This window comes from Oncorhynchus keta, chromosome 17 (genome assembly GCF_023373465.1).
Source record: "Oncorhynchus keta strain PuntledgeMale-10-30-2019 chromosome 17, Oket_V2, whole genome shotgun sequence".
In the NCBI taxonomy this organism is placed as follows: Eukaryota; Metazoa; Chordata; class Actinopteri; order Salmoniformes; family Salmonidae; genus Oncorhynchus; species Oncorhynchus keta.
The window spans coordinates 40,815,393-40,835,571 of NC_068437.1; the positions used below are offsets into that span (position 1 = coordinate 40,815,393).

Below are 20,179 nucleotides of genomic sequence, written 5' to 3' on the forward strand. Positions count from 1 at the left end.
ACATCAGTAAGGGATCATAGCTTTCACCTGGATTCACCTGGTCAGTCCATGTCGTGGAAAGAGCAGGTGTTCTTAATGTTTTGTGTACTCTGTGTATATTATTGATGAACACAAGATGTTCCACAGAAGACTTCACTTATTAACATCAATGTAATTAACGTGATCAGGACTAGGAGGACAGTTCAGCATTAAGGAGAAGGAGGAAGAAGAGAAAAGGGAGATAATGAAAGAGAAAAAAGGAAATGATCGTAAGGCGCGCTTACGGTCAGAAGAGGACAAGGAGGCAACAATAAGAAGTAGACGTGTCTCTCTGGGTCTGATGACTGCCAGATGACAGCACCAACAGTGTCAGCTGGTGAGAGAGAGAGAGAGAGAGAGAGAGAGAGAGAGAGAGAGAGAGAGAGAGAGAGAGAGAGAGAGAGAGAGAGAGAGAGAGAGAAAGAATTTCAGAAAGGAGGAGCGCAGTTGCAGTGGTGGGATGGTCTGAGGTTTTTCCCAGTGGAGTGACTGTGGTCCTTGATCGTGGTCCTCGACCTGTGGCTCTGTCCAGTCTGTCCCTGGCTACTGGATGCCAGGTGGATGCCAGGTCACCATGATGCCCTGGAAGATGGTCATTGTTGCACTATTTTACTGCAATATCCACACATGTGCCACTTATCGGCATAACAAAGGTAAGAATATCTTCACCTATATTAATGTGTTCAATGGAAATGTTATACAGTTTACAGTATGTTTATATGCAATGATTATGTTTAATGTTGCTGTATAATTGTAACCTGTGCATTTGCCCTTTTAAAGGGTACGTTTTGCTGCAGTAGTTGTCCATAAATATAATTGATAGGAATGCACCTCATTCCCAGATGCTACACTAAACTCAACAGTAATTCTGCCAAAAGAATTCAAGGCATTACTGAGAATCAGCTCATTGTGGATTAGAATATGTATCCAGTGATGGAAAGAAAGATGTAACGCTCTTATTCCAGAGAAAGGACAGATTAATGATCATTCTGTTATGACAGTCACAAAGTACAATATCATTCCTGGTATCAAATGTCAAGCTAAAGTCATTTTACATATGCTTCTCTCTTGGCCTCAGCATCGCCGTCTCAAATCCAGAAGACTAATACAGAATATAGACTTACCCTATCCCATCCCCATCACACAGAAAACTGCAATCAATGGTTAGCCTAGTCACACATTTAATTCTGTCCTCTGTGCTTTGTCTGTCCAGCTCTAACCTCTGATTGAGCAAAGTCATTTCACAACAGTATGTGTTAACATGACTGATTAGTATGTACACAGATCCAGCAGCAGCATCCACCAGCACAGCTGTAACATGCTGCACACATCACAACAATGTGCAAGCTGTGTGGTGGGGAGTGTACTGGGGATATTTTGGTATTTTGATTTGTTTCTGTTTTTCTTTAGGGTTAAAGGAGGAGTGACATTGAAATCATTGTTTTCTCTCCAGCTGTTTCGATCCATCTGAAATTCAAGTGCCCTACAGATTGACCTTAATGATGCTGAGCAACTGTAGCAGTTCTATACTTTGTTGGATAAATTATTTGACATCAGAAAAATCCAGATAATACACTTGGAAAAAAGGGTTCTAAAAGGGTTCTGCAGCTATCCCCATAGGGTAACCTATTTTGGTTCCACGTAGAACCCTTTTTTGTTCAAGCTAGAACTCTTTTGGGTTCCATGTGGAACCCTCTGTGGAAAGGGTTCTACCTGGAACCAAAAGGTTTTTTAAAAGGGTTGACCTATGGGGACAGTATAAGAGCCCTTTTTGGTTCTAGATAGCATATTTTCTCTAATAGTGTACAGGTGTAGCTGCCAAGAACTCACATTTCTGGTCCTGCAGAACAGTTGGGTCCCATTTTCTAGCACAATTCAACTATGGTCCTTAACGACTTGTATGTTTAAAGTTCCATTTCAGTTTATGTGTCGGCTACTGGGCTCAATGTGTGTATGAACTATCCGCATCTGTTTCTGATATGAAAACAATGAAAGGGCTCCAAATATGAACTGCAGCAGGAAACTGATAGGCCCCTGAAGAATGAAAAACACACCACCAAAAAGTTTTCAAAGCTGTCTTGAATCTGGCTAAATAAGGTATTTTGTGGTTTTTGTTTCAGTTATTGTAGATATTATGTGATGTGTTGTGGCAATTGGATCATACGAAAAAACATATTCTTAGAATGAGAGGATTGAGGCTCAAACAGTACAATGACAGCTCAGGAGTACTGTCTTTCTAGCTTTTCTTGGATTACATTTGTTGATATTTGTTTCTCCTGGCTTTACTATGATTTTTGTATGGGTGGAGCATCTGGAACATTGTTTGACATGCTCTGGTATATCTGATGAAATCATATCAACTTTGTGTTTGCTATTACACACATTCTGAAGTCATAGAAATCTCAATTACCTCAATGGAAAAGTAGTGATCAAATAGCATGAATTGTTTGATTTCATCATATGGCATCAACAAATCTTATTAGCTGAATGTACTAAAATAAAGGCAAACAAAAACCTCCATGTAGAACATTTGACTATTTGTCAAATGTTTGTGAATAAAAATATTTGGAAAGTTTTGCCCACGATGGACAACATATATGTGCTAGTACACTCTTAGAAAACATAGTTTCAGAAAGGGTTCTTCAGCTGTCCCAATAGGAGCAACCTTTTTGGTTCCAAGTAGGACCCTTTTCAGTTCCAGGTAGAAGTAGAACCCAAAAGGGATCTACCTGCAACCAAAAAGGGTTCTTCAAAGGGTTCTCCTATGGGGACAGCCGAAGAACCCTTTAAGGTTTGAGATAGCACTTTTTTCTAAGAGTGTATGCTTGTATGCTGAACCCTTCGTTTGTCTAGGTGTCTACTGCATGGCTCCTGTCTCTATGGTCCTAGGACACAGGTTTCCAGCTTGCAAACGATAGCTTTGTTATGACACACTCCTCTTCGCTTCCTGATGATTTTCTTCTAAACTTATCAGCCCTTCTTAAACAAGTACTATTTCAGGGCCTTCATTAGCTGGATTGACTGTAAACACCAAAGGAAGCACTGGAGAGAATATTCCAAAGTTTCATTCCTGGTATGTGCACTCAGGAATGTGCTCATGTCCAATAATGGATTTCCTCCTTAGAGTTTGTTTTTCAAAGAACATCTGAATAAGATTTGCTTGTCAATGCACACTGAGTTTACAAAACACTACGAATAACTTCTTAATATTCAAAAGCTTTGCACGTTTACAGCACCTCTATCTGACATTTTAATGGAGCTACAGTGGATAGCTGCCAATTTACGGGATTCTGACCAAGTCTGCTATTTATATCGCAAATTCTAACCAGCAACCTTTCGGTTACTTGCCCAACGCTCCTAACTGCTAGGTTACCTAATGCAGGAAAACTGAAATCCATTTTACCTCATTTCTACCAGCATGTCACCTGTGCTACTGGAGGAGACAAAACTCTAGATCACTTTTACTCCATACATAAACGCATACAAAGCTCTCCCTTGCCCTCCATTTGGCAAATCTGATCATCATTGTATCCTCCTGATTCTTGCTTGCAAGCAAAAATTCTGAAGTACCAATGACAGCTCAATACGGAAGTGGTCCGATGAAGCGGACGCTAAGCTACAGGACTGTTTCACTAGCACTGACTGGAATATGTTCCAGGATTCATCTGATTACATTGAGGAGTTTACCACATCAGTTACCTGCTTCATTAATAAGTGCATCGATGATGTCATCCCCACAGTGACTGTACGTACATGTCGCAACCATAAGCCATAAATTACAGGCAATATCTGTACTGAGTTAAAGGCTAGAGCTGCTGCTTTCAAGGAGTGGGACACTAATCCAGACTCTTACAAAATATCCCACTATGACCTCTGACAAGCCATCAAACAGGCAAAGCATCATTATAGGACTAAGATGTAATCGTTCTACGCCGGCTCTAATGCTCGTCGGATGTGGCAGGACTTCTAAACTATCATGGATTACAAAGGGAAACCCAGCCACAAGCTTCCCAGTGACTTGAGCCCACCAGACGAGCTAAATGTCTTCTATGCTCACATCGAGGCAAGCAACACTGAACCATACATGAGAGCAGCAGCTGTTCCGGACGACTGTGTGATCACACTCTCCGTAGCCAATGTGAGTAAGACCGTTAAACAGATTTACATTCACAAGGCCGCAGGGCCAGATGGATTACCAGAATGCATGCTCTGAGCATGCGCTGACCAGCTGGCAAGTGTCTTCACTAATGCTCTCAATCCCTCTCTCTCTTTATTCTCTATATTTTTTCCCTCTGTCATGTACAGAAACAATGCTTGTTCAGCATAACCGGTTTGTGTCTTTACAATATTTGTGGACTTGCGGAAATATGAATAGCTTTGATGTTATAGAACAGGGGTCATCAATCAGATTCGGCCGCGTGCCAATTTTTTCTTGAGGGGATGATCAGGGGGCCGGAACATAAGTACAAATAATTTGTAGACTGCAAATTCACTGGAAGAAGCCCAAACAGATATAATATTTGACAAAAAACATAATCATTTCAAACCCTGCTTGCTTTTGTATACGATCACCACTCTCTATTATGCTGGGAATAAAAAATCATTTGGAGCTGATTTCCTGGGTTTATTATAGTCTTTTATGTCCAACAATAAAAATCGAACAACAAAAACCCTTGGTGTTGGGGAATAAAACCACTCGCGCCAGTTGAGAAACTCTGTCATAGAATGATTTACAATCCTGTATTTGGATTGAGATGAGAATCCAGATAGCAGATTTCAGTAAGTGGTGGTCCTTAACTCAAAAGATGAGTAGGTGAAATGTTATTTGGGAAGTGTCCTGCTATGACCAGGTCACATATTCTGGTTAGCACTCACTCTTAAAACCAGCGTCCAACGTTGCTCTGGTAAGTGAGCTCTGGTATTTATGAAAAGTAGACTCATCTCCAAGTCAGTTGCTCTCTCTCTCTCTCTCTCTCTCTCTCTCTCTCTCTCTCTCTCTCTCTCTCTCTCTCTTTCTCTCTCTCTCTCTCTCTCTCTCTCTCTCTCTCTCTCTCTCTCTCTCTCTGTCTCTCTCTGTCTCTCTCTCTGTCTCTCTCTGTCTCTCTCTCTGTCTCTCTCTGTCTCTCTCTCTCTGTCTCTCTGTCTCTCTCTCTCTCCCTCTCTCTCTCTCTCTCTCATCCCATGTGCCTCTCTGCTTTGAATTCTCTGCCTTTGAAGCCTGAGGTCATTTCTTACAGTCTGCTGATCAGAGCTATTCGTAAGGTCACACATTTCAGGTTTCTCAACTGAACCGTGTGGTGCTCTATGGTCCTCACATGTCTGTGAACATTATGGCTGTAAAGTCTACCTTGTTATATACAGTACCTGTCAAGGCATGCAAGGTGTACTGTATGTTAGCCTTGTCTCGGGAATTCATCTTAATATGCAATACATCTGGTTCAAGCCACATGGTCCGCATCGCATGATGAAACCCTGGGCAAGAGTTAAAGAGAAAGTAGTAGGTTGGATAACATTCTATCTCTTTCTCTCTCTCCCTCCCTCTTTCAGTCCTTTACCCATCAACGTTTCGAGTGAAGAGAGGAATGGCATCAATGGTGAACCCCACTTTTCAGAACTCCATAGAGGATGTCAATTTACTATTTGAGGTGAGACATTTTCCTTGGATAACGACAGTAGCAAATATTGTATGAATCCTCTAAGTTAGCAACCAAGAATATGGGTTTGTAATGAGTCTACTGTTTTTGGCTGTGCTGTGTAGATCCTGCTGGCTGGCCTGCAGTTTGGAGACGAGCACACTCTGTTCTCCGTGCAGGACGAAGAGTTGGCCTCCCTGCGGAAGACCAAAAAGCTGGAAGTCATCTGCGAGGACATCCTGCCCAAAACACTCTCTGATATCCATCGCCTGACCTCTGACCTTTCCAATCACATGGGCCACCTGCGCCTGGAGGACTTTGAGCGCACTGTGCTGACCATGGTGTACACCGCCCAGCGGCTGGCCAACGCTACCACAGACCATCAAAGAGACTTGTGGGCAGAGTCCTTTGTCAGTTTGTACAGAGCTATCAAGCTGGACCTGACAGCTGAGAACGACCTCACAGCTAAATGATATCGCAATGTTGGGGATTGATACTGCCTTTATTTCCAGATCTCTATTGGAGAAGGAATTTCTCTAATTTTCTATTTTTCATTATAGATACGATGTTTCAGCATGATATTCTTGGCAACCCTTGAGTACTATAGATCACATGGACTCAAAATTAAAGTTTCTGAGATATACTTTAATCCTATTGCTGTTTTTTAAATGCATTGGGACAAAATATTTATTTGATTTATTTCAAACTTTTTAAAAGGTTTATTACTAGTGTTACCCTGAACCAACTTGGAAATGCAGAGAAATAAGTATGATTATATTCATTTTAAAAATCAAGGTTTTTCTTTAAAAAGCACACATTTTTGTAAAATTTGTATACAGTTCTTATACATAGTGTTATCATTAAATACAAGATCCACTGAAAATAAAAAAATATTAACAATGTACAACATTTCCAAGCAAAAATGTATTCACACCCCAAAAAGCCAAAAGATCCCTGCCAAAAGTTCATTTAGAAAATACAAAGCAAACCTATACAAGGGCCAGGATTCAATCTGACCAGTGGTAACAATCATTACCAGACAAACGCAGAGCTTTTCATAGATTCTTTTGTGGGACATTTATCTGCATTACATGCTAACCATACCGCACGCATCGCGTGCGTTGCAAAATTCACATACATACATCAATCATTGCACCCACACTGCTCACGCAAGTCAACAAGCATCTGCGTAGCCAGGTGCTAAAATATAACTTGGTTGCATTTGTGACGCTCAACGCGCTGCAAGTCCTTCCTCTCCCATCTCCTCATTGGTTATTAGGAGCATATACCAACATGTGTGATTGAAAGATGAACTGAGATCCACACTCCAGTCGGTTGTGGTAATGCACCTTAAAGTTGGTTGCCAACTGGCATTTAAAGTCCTAATAATAAAAAGAAGCCTGAACGAAGGAGGAGAGATGACTAGAAACTAATTTGGTTTACCGTTTTATCTGTGGATTAATCGTTGGAGTAGAGTACTTGGCGGCAGTGTAGCCTAGTGCTTAGAGTGCTGGACTAGTAACCGAAAGGTTGCAAGTTCAAATCCCTGAGCTGACAAGGTACAAATCTGTTGTTCTGTCCCTGAACAGGCAGTTAACCCACTGTTCCTAGGCCGTCATTGAAAAAAATAATTTGTTCTTAACTGACTTGCCTAGTAAAATAAATTTAAAAATCACTTGTGCATTTCAGGTAAAATAACAACCCAATGTTTATATCCCAAGACAAATGAGCTATCAAAAGCAAGCAAGCTAGCTAAATTGCCATGAATGTTTAATGCTTTTCATTAATTTGTCCCCAAATAAATATAATTGGTTCAGAGTTTGTTTTGATATCTGAAACTGCGAGTCCTGATTGCGTCTGGTGTGGGGGGACAAAATCAACATGTGCGCAATGGTGCACGCAGATGTTAGAGCTGTCAATATGTATAGCAGCAGCTGTTGTAGTCATTGTCATGAAACCACACCTGTCCTGATATCCTAGCCATGTTAAAGGTTCAGAATGAGAAAGTGCAGGCTTTATAGAAATAATTACACATTTAAAGTCATTAAACAACATAATAGGGATTTATATCAATATAATCAAGATGTACATTACATCCCACATTCCAGTGGGATGGCTGCATGGGATTTCTACTAATTCTACACGGTGCATCCAATGGCAATGTGTGCGATAGGTAATGCCAGGAGCCGCTTGTGGATTATTACAGCTCTAATGCAGTTACACCTCCGACACTGCCTAAACAAAAACAAAGCTATGCATTTGTTGGCTAACGAGGGTTACTGCTAATCTGATTCTGGCCAAGAAGTGAGTAGAAAATGTCTGACTAAATAAGTATGGATAGCGTTCTTTTACAGTGTCTTAAGAGCAGGACAGGTGGTCCAAGTCACGAGAGCTGCCTTTGTTATTGTTGTTGTTGTTATAGCCAGAGTCTGGGCTTTCTCAGTGTTCATAGGGCCACTGATCTGATGATATGTGAGGGCTCTGGCTTCCCAGGTTGCTTCTTGGCCTCCAAAGAGTCCACCCCGGGCTTGTCCTGTGAGCTGGGTGCATTCAGAGGGAGGAACGGCACATATCGAACCCAGGTGTAGGAGGAGAGGCAAGAGCTGATTCCAAATGGAAGGTTGTACACCTCGCTACTCTCCAAGGTGTTGCTGGAGTCGTCCAGGTGGATCTTGTTCCAGGCTATGATGCCTCGCTCTCGCTTGGTTCCTGTGTGGCACAAAGCAGTGGCGTTAGAATGCTTCAACTCACCTATAACAGAGACTTGTGAATCTTGGGAAAGATGTGTAATGTTTTTGAGGTCTGGGGAGGAGAATAACTAACACTGAATATATACCCTTTACCTAATCATTACTCTATGTGAAACAGTTGGATAGATATTCCCCCTTATTCCTGGGTGGAAGCTTACCAGGAATGGTGTTGTCAAGGAAGAACCCAAAGAAGCCTCCAACAAACATGCTGGTTGTCAGAAGCACCTGCAGCAGTTGGTCCAGCTCGACCACACCTGACAAAGAGAATAGAGTTCATCATACTGGGCCAATTCACGTACTAGAGGAACCTTAGATCTCCATGTTGATCTTCTGTTGAGCTTTTCCCCCAGATTTTTTGAAGAAGTTTGAATGTTTTGTTTTACAGTGTTACATGCGTTATCTGCTCTGATACCTGTTGCTATGGCATCTGGGTTCTTGAATATCCAGTTTGGAATGACCAGTCCGGAAAACATGGAAAACCCAAAGATAAAGATGTTTCGAGAGGAGTTCATGTCTGCATACTGTCAAATGATAAGGAGAGAGGAGATGACAAATAAACAGAGCCAACCAGTCATTAGGGTTGCAAAAGTCCAATAGCTTTCCCCAAATTCCCATATTTTCCATAGATCCTGGTTGGAAGATTCCCAGAGATCCTGCTTATTCCCTCCTGATACCAGACATATTTTAACTGGGATTTCTGGAATTTTCCCTGAATTTTGCAACCCTACTTGTCAGTAAAGACCTGAATGAAAAAGCCTTCATATGCTAAATGTCTTGTGGCCATTGTACAATAACAATGGGTAAATAAACCTAGGAAATTGTCCAAACTGGTGTGAGTCTCCACAGGAGTTTACCTGCAGATTTGAAACTCCAGCTGCAGATATGACCCCAAACATGACCAAGAACATTCCTCCAACCACAGGTGTGGGGATGGTGGTGAAAATGGCTCCAATTTTACCAAACAGTCCCATGATGATCAGCAAGACGCCACCAGCAATGATCACCATTCGACTGCCCACCTGCAAGAAAAGAGAACATTGTCTATTGAAAAGTGTTCACAGCAAATAGCTTTTATAAGTTCCATATTCCCAAAAAACATTGATTCAGCTCAGTTTAACATCTAAAAACAGATTCTATATTGAAAAATAGCCCATCTCACCTTGGTGATCCCCAATGCTCCCACATTCTCACTGTAGGAGGTGGTTCCGTTGCCTGTGCCCCAGGCCCCAGCCAGCAGACAGCCAAGTCCCTCGATGCCAATGCCCCTGTTGATTGCATGTTTTGGGGGAGGAGGGGCCCCTGACAGCCTGGCACAGGCGTGGTAGTCCCCCACCGACTCTATCATGGAGGATATCACCCCAGCCAAGATCCCTACCACTCCTGCCAGGCTCACTGTTGGTAAGCCCCACTGACCTGAGTTTGGGTGGTCCAGTTAATGTATAATACATTAGGGTCTTTTTAATAATGCACATATCAATAAACCATACATATTCATTACCCATATAGTGCAAAGGGTTAGGGTTAGGGCTAGAATAGGTGATACGCCGTGAGTTTTTCCTGACCATGTGACCTGACCATGTAACAAGACCATGCGACCTGACCATGTGACCTGACCATGTGACCAGACCAGGAAAAAACGTATCCAAACTTCTGATTATCAGGTTATGGAGTTGTTGCTTTATGATCCCCCCTGAGCGGCTGTGCCTCCTACCTGGGTATGGGAATCTGAACCAGGGGGCCTGGACTATGACATCCCCTTTCAGGTCTGTGCGAGCCAGGTAGCCATATTGCCCCGGCTGTGAGGGCAGGACGTCAGAGATGGTGAAAATGTAGCAGATCAGCCATGACAGTGTGATGCCAAGGAGCACCTGAGGAAGACGTCACATACAGTACATGTAAATATGTTACACCAGTCATTATTAGGACCAGGAGTTTTTCCAGACCACAGAAACTGACCAGGGAAAACTCTGGGTCCTATATAAGGGCTTGAGAGAACAGTGAACAGCTTTGAGTCTTAATTTTCCAATGGACTTACTGGTAGAATCTGGAAGATGTAGATCTTGGTGGTGTGGAGTTTCTTGGTCTTGCTGTATGTGGGAAATGGTACAGGGATGTGTCGGAGGTACTGGGAGAACAGGATGATCAGAGCAGTCGTCCTGTAGGAAAGAGACTAACTCTGTTCACAAAGCAGAATGTGCCCTCTAGTTATGCAGTTAGCATGGGTACCATCTTACAGTATGTAGCAATTGACATGCATGAATTCATAGCTACGCCAAACCTGGTCTGGGACAGCTAGAGGGTGAGCATGCTTTTGTTACAACCCTAAATCCAGCCGATTAATTGAATCTGGAGTTTTAATGCGGGGCAGGAACACAAACCTGCACACCTTATGGCTCTCCAGGTCAAGGATTGATGACTACAGGCTTGTGCAGACTTAAATAACCATACTGAGAGGTACATACATAGTTGAGATGCCCCAGTGGTTCCCTGCATTCATTCCAGCTGAGTCGTATAGGGACAGGCCAATCAGAGAGATGGTGGGTGCGATGGTGAGGGGGCCAATGAAACGCATGAAGAGACCGATGAGGCCAGAGAAACCCACCAGGACCTGGAACAAGGAGCCCACCATGATGGAGCCCTGTAACTGTAGAGGAATAAACCACATAAGCATATACACACAATCAATAACCACAATAAGATGGGAAATCCTATAGATGGGAATCCTGTAAATAATGGGTTGTCAAGGGTTATTAAGACATTTCAAATGTGGCTAAACTCGCCCTCTCTCTCAATAAAATACACTGAGTGTACAAAACATTAGGAACACCTTCCTAATATTGAGTTGCAACCCCTTTTGCCCTCAGAACAGCCTCCATTCGTTGCGGCATGACTCTACAAGGTGTCAAAAGCATTCTATACAGGGATGATGGCCTATGCTGACTTCAATGCTTCCCATAGTTGTGTCAAGTTGGCTGATTGTTCTTTGGGTGGTGGACTGTTGAGCATGAAAAACTCAGAGGGGCTACAGTTCTTGAGACACTCAAACCGGTGCACCTGGCACCTACTACCGTACCCTGTTCAAAAGCACTTACATCTTTTGTCTTGCCCATTCACCCTCTGAATGGCACACATACACAATCCATGTTCAATTGTCTCAAGGCTTAAAAATCCTTATTTAACCTGTCTCCTCCCATTCATCTACACTGACTGAAGTGGATTTAGCAGGTGACATCAATAAGGATTCACCTGGTCAGTCTAGGTCATGGAAAGAGCAGGCGTTCCTCATGTTGTGTACACCCTGTGTACTGTTTATGCCATTTAGCAGACGCTTTTATCCAAAACACACAGTCAGTACATACATTTTACAATATTGATGGTTCTGGGAATCAAACCCTGGCACTACAAGCGCCATGCTTCTCTCTCTCTCTCTCTCTCTCTCTCTCTCTCTCTCTCTCTCTCTCTCTCTCTCTCTCTCTCTCTCTCTCTCTCTCTCTCTCTCTCTCTCTCTCTCTCTCTCTCTCTCTCTCTCTCTCTCTCTCTCTCTCTCTCTCTCGTAAGTGTGTCACTCACCGCTCGCATGCGGCTCTGCCACACCTCTACATACTCAGGAGAGGTGGCATTGACCAAGGAAGCGTTCTGGGTCCAGGCAGGGCATGTCCACTCTGGCATCGACAGCATGGCCATAGAGGGAGCCAGCAAGGTGAAAGTACCCCCCTGTAGAATGGGCAGTCTGAGGGGTAGAGAGAGAGAAAGCACGAGGGGGGGGGGGTATGATGTCTGAAATCACAATTGCAAAGATGTTCTGTCTAAAGTGTAGAGACTAGTACATAAGGAATTCATCCCCATAATCAATTTCACAGTGAATTGGGATGAATTTAAATCCCTTTGCTTTGTAGTATCATCTTGTCAATCATCCAAACAAAAGTTGCCTTTTATGAATCAACCCCTCCTTTTCTTCCGTAGAGAACAGCCTCAATCAACTCCCAGCCAAAGTGCAAGTCCTTAGCTCATCCGATCCAAAACACGCAACCTCTAGGTTCAAACAGCATGGCCTGAATCACACAGGGCACATTGTTTCTCTAGATCTACTTTTAGGCCTTGAAGGGCTGATTCAAATCTTGTGAGGACGTTATGTAAAAACCATGTCTTTCCAATCAAGACTCATACAGGTTAATGTAATGACTATCTGCTGTGTGTCTCCATCCTCTGATACATTATGCCCCACTTTCAATTATACTATTGTTGACAGATGGATCAGTAATAACAATGGAGCCACTAAATACAGTGAAGTGGTCGTTTGTCTGTGTAAATGTTGACTCCTATGGCATTACAATACAATCATATCATATTCATATCATATCATATCACATCTCATATCCTGATCAGGGCTGTGCTGGAGTTTCACTCCCTACTAGTGAGTTCAACACATCCATTGTTTTCCTCACAGCTGACCTCCAGGCTTTTGGAGATATTTGCCTGCAGGAATGTGGACTTAATGTGAGCTAGTTTATCAACCTAATAAGATGGAAATTCCTACCTAATCCTGTTATGATGATATGATGCAGGACTCTGGGTCAGGTTATGGTTGGCCAGGTTGGACCTGGGCAGCTGGGCAGTGCCATACATGGCCTTACAGTACACCATAGACAGAACAACACCTTGCTTACAGTACACCATACTGTAGATATAAAACAACAAATTGCTTACGGTACACCATATATAGAACAACACCTTGCTTACAGTACACCATATATAGAACAACACCTTGCTTACAGTACACCATAGATAGAACAACACCTAGCTTACAGTACACCATATATAGAACAACACCTTGCTTTCGGTACACCATAGATAGAACAACACCTTGCTTACAGTACACCATACTGTAGATAAAACAACAAATTGCTTACAGTACACCATATATAGAACAACACCTTGCTTACAGTACACCATATATAGAACTACACCTTGCTTACAGTACACCATATACAGAACAACACCTTGCTTACAGTACACCATATATAGAACTACACCTTGCTTACGGTACACCATACTGTAGATAAAACAACAAATTGCTTACGGTACACCATATATAGAACAACACCTTGCTTACGGTACACCATAGATAGAACAACACCTTGCTTTTGGTACACCATATATAGAACAACACCTTGCTTACGGTACACCATATATAGAACAACAAATTGCTTACAGTACACCATATATAGAACAACACCTTGCTTACGGTACACCATATATAGAACAACAAATTGCTTACAGTACACCATAGATAGAACAACACCTTGCTTACGGTACACCATAGATAGAACAACACCTTGCTTACAGTACACCATACTGTAGATAAAACAACAAATTGCTTACAGTACACCATATATAGAACAACACCTTGCTTATGGTACACCATGGATAGAACAACACCTTGCTTACAGTACACGATACTCTAGATAGAACAACACCTTGCTTACTGTACACCATATATAGAGCAACAAATTGCTTACGGTACACCATAGATAGAACAACACCTTGCTTACAGTACACCATATATAGAACAACACCTTGCTTACAGTACACCATACTCTAGATAGAATAACAAATTGCTTACGGTACACCATATATAGAACAACACCTTGCTTACAGTACACCATATATAGAACAACACCTTGCTTACAGTACACCATATATAGAACAACACCTTGCTTACAGTACACCATATATAGAACAACACCTTGCTTACAGTACACCATAGATAGAACAACACCTTGCTTACAGTACACCATACTGTAGATAAAACAACAAATTGCTTACGGTACACCATAGATAGAACAACACCTTGCTTACAGTACACCATATATAGAACAACACCTTGCTTTCGGTACACCATAGATAGAACAACACCTTGCTTACAGTACACCATACTGTAGATAAAACAACAAATTGCTTACGGTACACCATAGATAGAACAACACCTTGCTTACAGTACACCATATATAGAACAACACCTTGCTTACAGTACACCATAGATAGAACAACACCTAGCTTACAGTACACCATATATAGAACAACACCTTGCTTTCGGTACACCATAGATAGAACAACACCTTGCTTACAGTACACCATACTGTAGATAAAACAACAAATTGCTTACAGTACACCATATATAGAACAACACCTTGCTTACAGTACACTATATATAGAACAACACCTTGCTTACAGTACACCATATATAGAACAACACCTTGCTTACAGTACACCATACTGTAGATAAAACAACAAATTGCTTACAGTACACCATAGATAGAACAACACCTTGCTTACAGTACACCATATATAGAACAACACCTTGCTTACAGTACACCATATATAGAACAACACCTTGCTTACAGTACACCATATATAGAACAACACCTTGCTTACAGTACACCATATATAGAACAACAAATTGCTTACAGTATACCATATATAGAACAACACCTTGCTTACGGTACACCATAGATAGAACAACACATTGCTTACAGTACACCATATATAGAACAACACCTTGCTTACGGTACACCATGGATAGAACAACACCTTGCTTACAGTACACCATACTCTAGATAGAACAACACCTTGCTTACAGTACACCATATATAGAACAACACCTTGCTTACAGTACACCATATATAGAACAACACCTTGCTTACAGTACACCATATATAGAACAACACCTTGCTTACAGTACACCATATATAGAACAACACCTTGCTTACAGTACACCATACTGTAGATAAAACAACAAATTGCTTACAGTACACCATAGATAGAACAACACCTTGCTTACAGTACACCATATATAGAACAACACCTTGCTTACAGTACACCATATATAGAACAACACCTTGCTTACAGTACACCATATATAGAACAACACCTTGCTTACAGTACACCATATATAAAACAACACCTTGCTTACAGTACACCATATACAGAACAACACCTTGCTTACAGTACACCATATATAGAACTACACCTTGCTTACAGTACACCATATACAGAACAACACCTTGCTTACAGTACACCATATATAGAACTACACCTTGCTTACGGTACACCATACTGTAGATAAAACAACAAATTGCTTACGGTACACCATATATAGAACAACACCTTGCTTACGGTACACCATAGATAGAACAACACCTTGCTTTTGGTACACCATATATAGAACAACACCTTGCTTACGGTACACCATATATAGAACAACAAATTGCTTACAGTACACCATATATAGAACAACACCTTGCTTACGGTACACCATATATAGAACAACAAATTGCTTACAGTACACCATAGATAGAACAACACCTTGCTTATGGTACACCATAGATAGAACAACACCTTGCTTACGGTACACCATAGATAGAACAACACCTTGCTTACGGTACACCATACTGTAGATAAAACAACAAATTGCTTACAGTACACCATATATAGAACAACACCTTGCTTATGGTACACCATGGATAGAACAACACCTTGCTTACAGTACACCATACTCTAGATAGAACAACACCTTGCTTACTGTACACCATATATAGAGCAACAAATTGCTTACGGTACACCATAGATAGAACAACACCTTGCTTTTGGTACACCATAGATAGAACAACACTTTGCTAACAGTACACCATACTCTAGATAGAACAACACCTTGCTTACAGTACACCATATATAGAACAACACCTTGCTTACAGTACACCATACTCTAGATAGAATAACAAATTGCTTACGGTACACCATATATAGAACAACACCTTGCTTACAGTACACCATATATAGAACAACACCTTGCTTACAGTACACCATATATAGAACAACACCTTGCTTACAGTACACCATATATAGAACAACACCTTGCTTACAGTACATCATAGATAGAACAACACCTTGCTTACAGTACACCATACTGTAGATAAAACAACAAATTGCTTACGGTACACCATAGATAGAACAACACCTTGCTTACAGTACACCATATATAGAACAACACCTTGCTTTCGGTACACCATAGATAGAACAACACCTTGCTTACAGTACACCATACTGTAGATAAAACAACAAATTGCTTACGGTACACCATAGATAGAACAACACCTTGCTTACAGTACACCATATATAGAACAACACCTTGCTTACAGTACACCATATATAGAACAACACCTTGCTTTCGGTACACCATAGATAGAACAACACCTTGCTTACAGTACACCATACTGTAGATAAAACAACAAATTGCTTACAGTACACCATATATAGAACAACACCTTGCTTTCGGTACACCATAGATAGAACAACACCTTGCTTACAGTACACCATATATAGAACAACACCTTGCTTTCGGTACACCATAGATAGAACAACACATTGCTTTCGGTACACCATAGATAGAACAACACCATGCTTACGGTACACCATAGATAGAACAACACCATGCTTACGGTACACCATAGATAGAACAACACCTTGCTTTCGGTACACCATAGATAGAACAACACCATGCTTACGGTACACCATAGATAGAACAACACCATGCTTACGGTACACCATACTGTAGATAGAACAACAACTATCATTTTCCATTCTCAGTCAGAAAATAGATGTTTCTGAGAAAAATCTAGCACTTGCATACCATACTAAGACCTAGCTAGTGCACAATAATGGCACATGCTTTAATAACCTAAAGCCCCAGTGCCCACTGCATAATATCCTATTGTGTGAGGATAATGCATCACACGGACCGGAAAAAACATGTTTCAAAGGTCAACAGAGGTTTAGAAGGAAACTTAAGAACCCATAGTATACTGCCCAGTTCAGGGGTGGCAAACTAATTTAGCCCCGGGGGCTTCATTCGGTCTCCAACAAGGTCTGGATGGCTGCACTACATTATAATTTTTTCCGATCAAAATTTGCTAACAAATTCCTCTATCTATCCATTGTTTTGGGAATTTTCGATGCTCCCTGACTGTCTAGCGTTCTTTTGGGTGATTATCAGCGAGCTAATAACATGTCTACACAGTTTAGATTTGGTTTCATTGGTTTTAAAGTATATTGATGTCATGGAATTTATGGCACTTTGACAACAAGGAGATGCCAAGCCTCACCCTCTACCTGTATGGTGTCTCCATATATCATGGGTAACTCCACCTTCACAAGAGGTTATCTCTTTAAAGTCAATCTTCATTGGCCCCTTTCTTCTTTCTTCCCCTTGCTGTAGGCCCCCTTTATGTCAACAGTCACTCTGTTGTTGCTGATGAATGATTGGCCCAAAGCCATATCCAACCAACCCCAGATCCCCTCCTCACCTGATTCCAAAGGTGACCTGCAGCAGGGTGCACACGCCTGACACAAAGAAGATGGTGCTGATAAGGTGACCCTGGGTCAGGCTGTCATGCTGCAGACACAGACCCTGAGACAGGATCAGAGGGATGGCGATGATCCCTCCAAACGCTGTCAGGCAATGCTGAGGAGAGACAGTGAGGATGGAGGGGAGAGAGGAAGAAGAGGAGATGCACTGATGAGGATTAAACCCACTGAGGATACTGAAGCCAAGATGAGCAGCTGAAATCACAGGTACAGGTTCAGTGTTTGCCATCAGCCTCAACAAAAATCTCGCTGTTGAATATTTAAGTTTGAGGTCCTCATGTGACTTGGTGGCTTTCTTTTTAATTCGAGCCCAAATGAATCCTGGTAAACTAGGTTATTTGACTGTTCATCCAATTGATTACACGGCCTAATCAAATCAATGGAGCCCCGAGGAGGCCCATCCTCAGCTGCACCCAGGCCAACCTCTACCAGTGAGCCTCCAATTATACAAAGTAGGGCTTTGAACTACCTGGATGCCCAGAATGATGCAAAGGTACCAGGGTGGGATGTCTGTGACACAGTAGGCCAGTTTGTTCTTGTCGTCTTCCTCAGAGAGGTCGGAGCCCTCTCCATCCTTCTCCAGATCACAGAAACGCCCATCAATCTACAGGACAGAGACCAGGGTCGCATTCATTGGGGTACAAATGGGTCTGACAGACATAATATCACTCATAACACAGGCATAATATCACTCATAATATAAGCTTAAAACCTTTTAATGCAGTGAGCTAAATCAGGGTCACACAGAGTGATTATTGGTAGTCTTAAATAAATCGACTTTGAAACTAAAGAATATACCTCACACACTTACAATAAGGGCTTAAAAAAGAAGACACCTATACCATGTCAGATATTGAGTTGAAATGTATTTAATTTTGAGTTTGCATCCCAATATGACACTTTATATACATTACAGAAGACTTAAATACAACAAAACTGTTTGACATAGAAACACTGAATTTTCATTATATGATTTTGATCATGGGGTTGGGGAGGTGTGCCCCTTTCTGTACAATGAGCTGATTTTTGGACAATATTTCTGCAGAGAATAAAAGCCTTAATAGCTACTTATATACACAATTATAAACTACAAATTAGTGGCTAATATGTGTAGCTAAATACATTTTCATGGCTTTCATGGACAAAATCAATTATGTTTGTCAATAAATCAACAAATCCAACAACTCACATAGAAACCCAGTATCCTTCAAGTTTCTTCTTGCCCCTTACTGTCATTTTGCGGTCAATTATTTGCACCAGAGAGCCATTATAAGTCAGTTATGCATGAGGGATTAATTGTGGGTCAGGTGATTGTACCGACAGAACCGTATAGAAAGTTAACAACACTTCTCAGCCTAATAAGAATGAGCAGCTTCATTCTGCTCAACCAAACCCATATAATAGAGCACACATCCTATTTCAAGGTATACATGTGACGGTTGGCTTGAAGTAGCATTCATATAAACCAGACCCATTCTAAGGAATTCAAGTCACTCAGTTCTTATGAATTCACTCAGACTTCTTGGAAATGATTAACTTACTATTGTAGCCCGTTACATTATTACAATACTACAGTATGCAATCTGAAGAGTACCACATATGTTATGATATGGTAATCAGTTAAGAGGAAGAGATCAATATATCACCAAGGCTGAAAATCACTGGGAATTTGTTTCTTTGTTTGAGTTTACACATTCATCTATGTGCAGAAAATGCATTACATGTGTTCCCTCAGAACGTGTACCTGTAATAGGTGGCGCTCGCACATAATCTTTACTCAAATACACTGCAGCAAATGTCAACATAATCCTCCAGCACGGGAATAATTGTGTTCATACTTACAGCAAATGCATAGTTTTCGAGACCATTGCTTTCCTTTTCTGGAGCCATGGCTCCAGTCTGAACTCAGCTAGGATGTTGGGTCCTCTGAGTTATGAGTGAATAATCTCAACAGGCGAGCAAAGAGGAGAGAGAATACAGAAGAAGGAGAAAAAAAGAGAGCTATAGTATGCAGGGAGATGGGAGAGAGAGAGCAAGATAGGGGAAGGAGGGATGGAGAGAGTTAGAGAGAGTAAGTAAAGAGAGAGTTGAACACAAGACTACTGCTGTTGCTGATTGTAACTGAAATGAGTCCCACCACCAGCCTCTCATGTGAACCCAATTACAACAGCAAGGCAAGCAGCTGATCCGGCCCTCGCGACCGTAGAATAGATCCTTTCAGGACACTAGCTCTACCTCTCTTTCTCTCTCTCTTTTATTGGCATGACAAAACATTATTGTGTTGCTAAAGCACAATGTTGAACTAATAGAAACAATAACACATTTAGAGTAATTGGAATCCTACACACTCTTCAC

The 20,179-nt window shown here is 41.5% G+C and overlaps 2 protein-coding genes across 2 annotated transcripts; one reads left to right on the plus strand and one right to left on the minus strand.

Annotated features, from left to right (window-relative positions):
- The first annotated feature begins 439 nt into the window (after window positions 1–439).
- LOC118395830 (protein FAM180A-like) lies at window positions 440–7,469 on the plus strand. Its single transcript, XM_035789805.2, has 3 exons — window positions 440–671; window positions 5,566–5,663; window positions 5,777–7,469. The coding sequence occupies exons 1-3, from the start codon at window positions 569–571 to the stop codon at window positions 6,122–6,124; spliced, it is 549 nt and encodes a 182-aa protein (XP_035645698.1). The 5' UTR covers window positions 440–568; the 3' UTR covers window positions 6,125–7,469.
- Window positions 6,338–19,968, minus strand: LOC118395831 (solute carrier family 23 member 1-like). Its single transcript, XM_035789806.2, has 12 exons — window positions 19,667–19,968; window positions 18,294–18,428; window positions 17,764–17,921; window positions 11,972–12,131; window positions 10,864–11,045; window positions 10,437–10,557; window positions 10,113–10,269; window positions 9,561–9,814; window positions 9,256–9,420; window positions 8,814–8,922; window positions 8,560–8,655; window positions 6,338–8,360 (listed from the first exon to the last, which is right to left on the minus strand). Exons 1-12 carry the CDS (start codon window positions 19,712–19,714, stop codon window positions 8,098–8,100), a joined length of 1,848 nt encoding a protein of 615 aa, XP_035645699.1. The 5' UTR covers window positions 19,715–19,968; the 3' UTR covers window positions 6,338–8,097.
- Window positions 19,969–20,179: the final 211 nt, after the last annotated feature.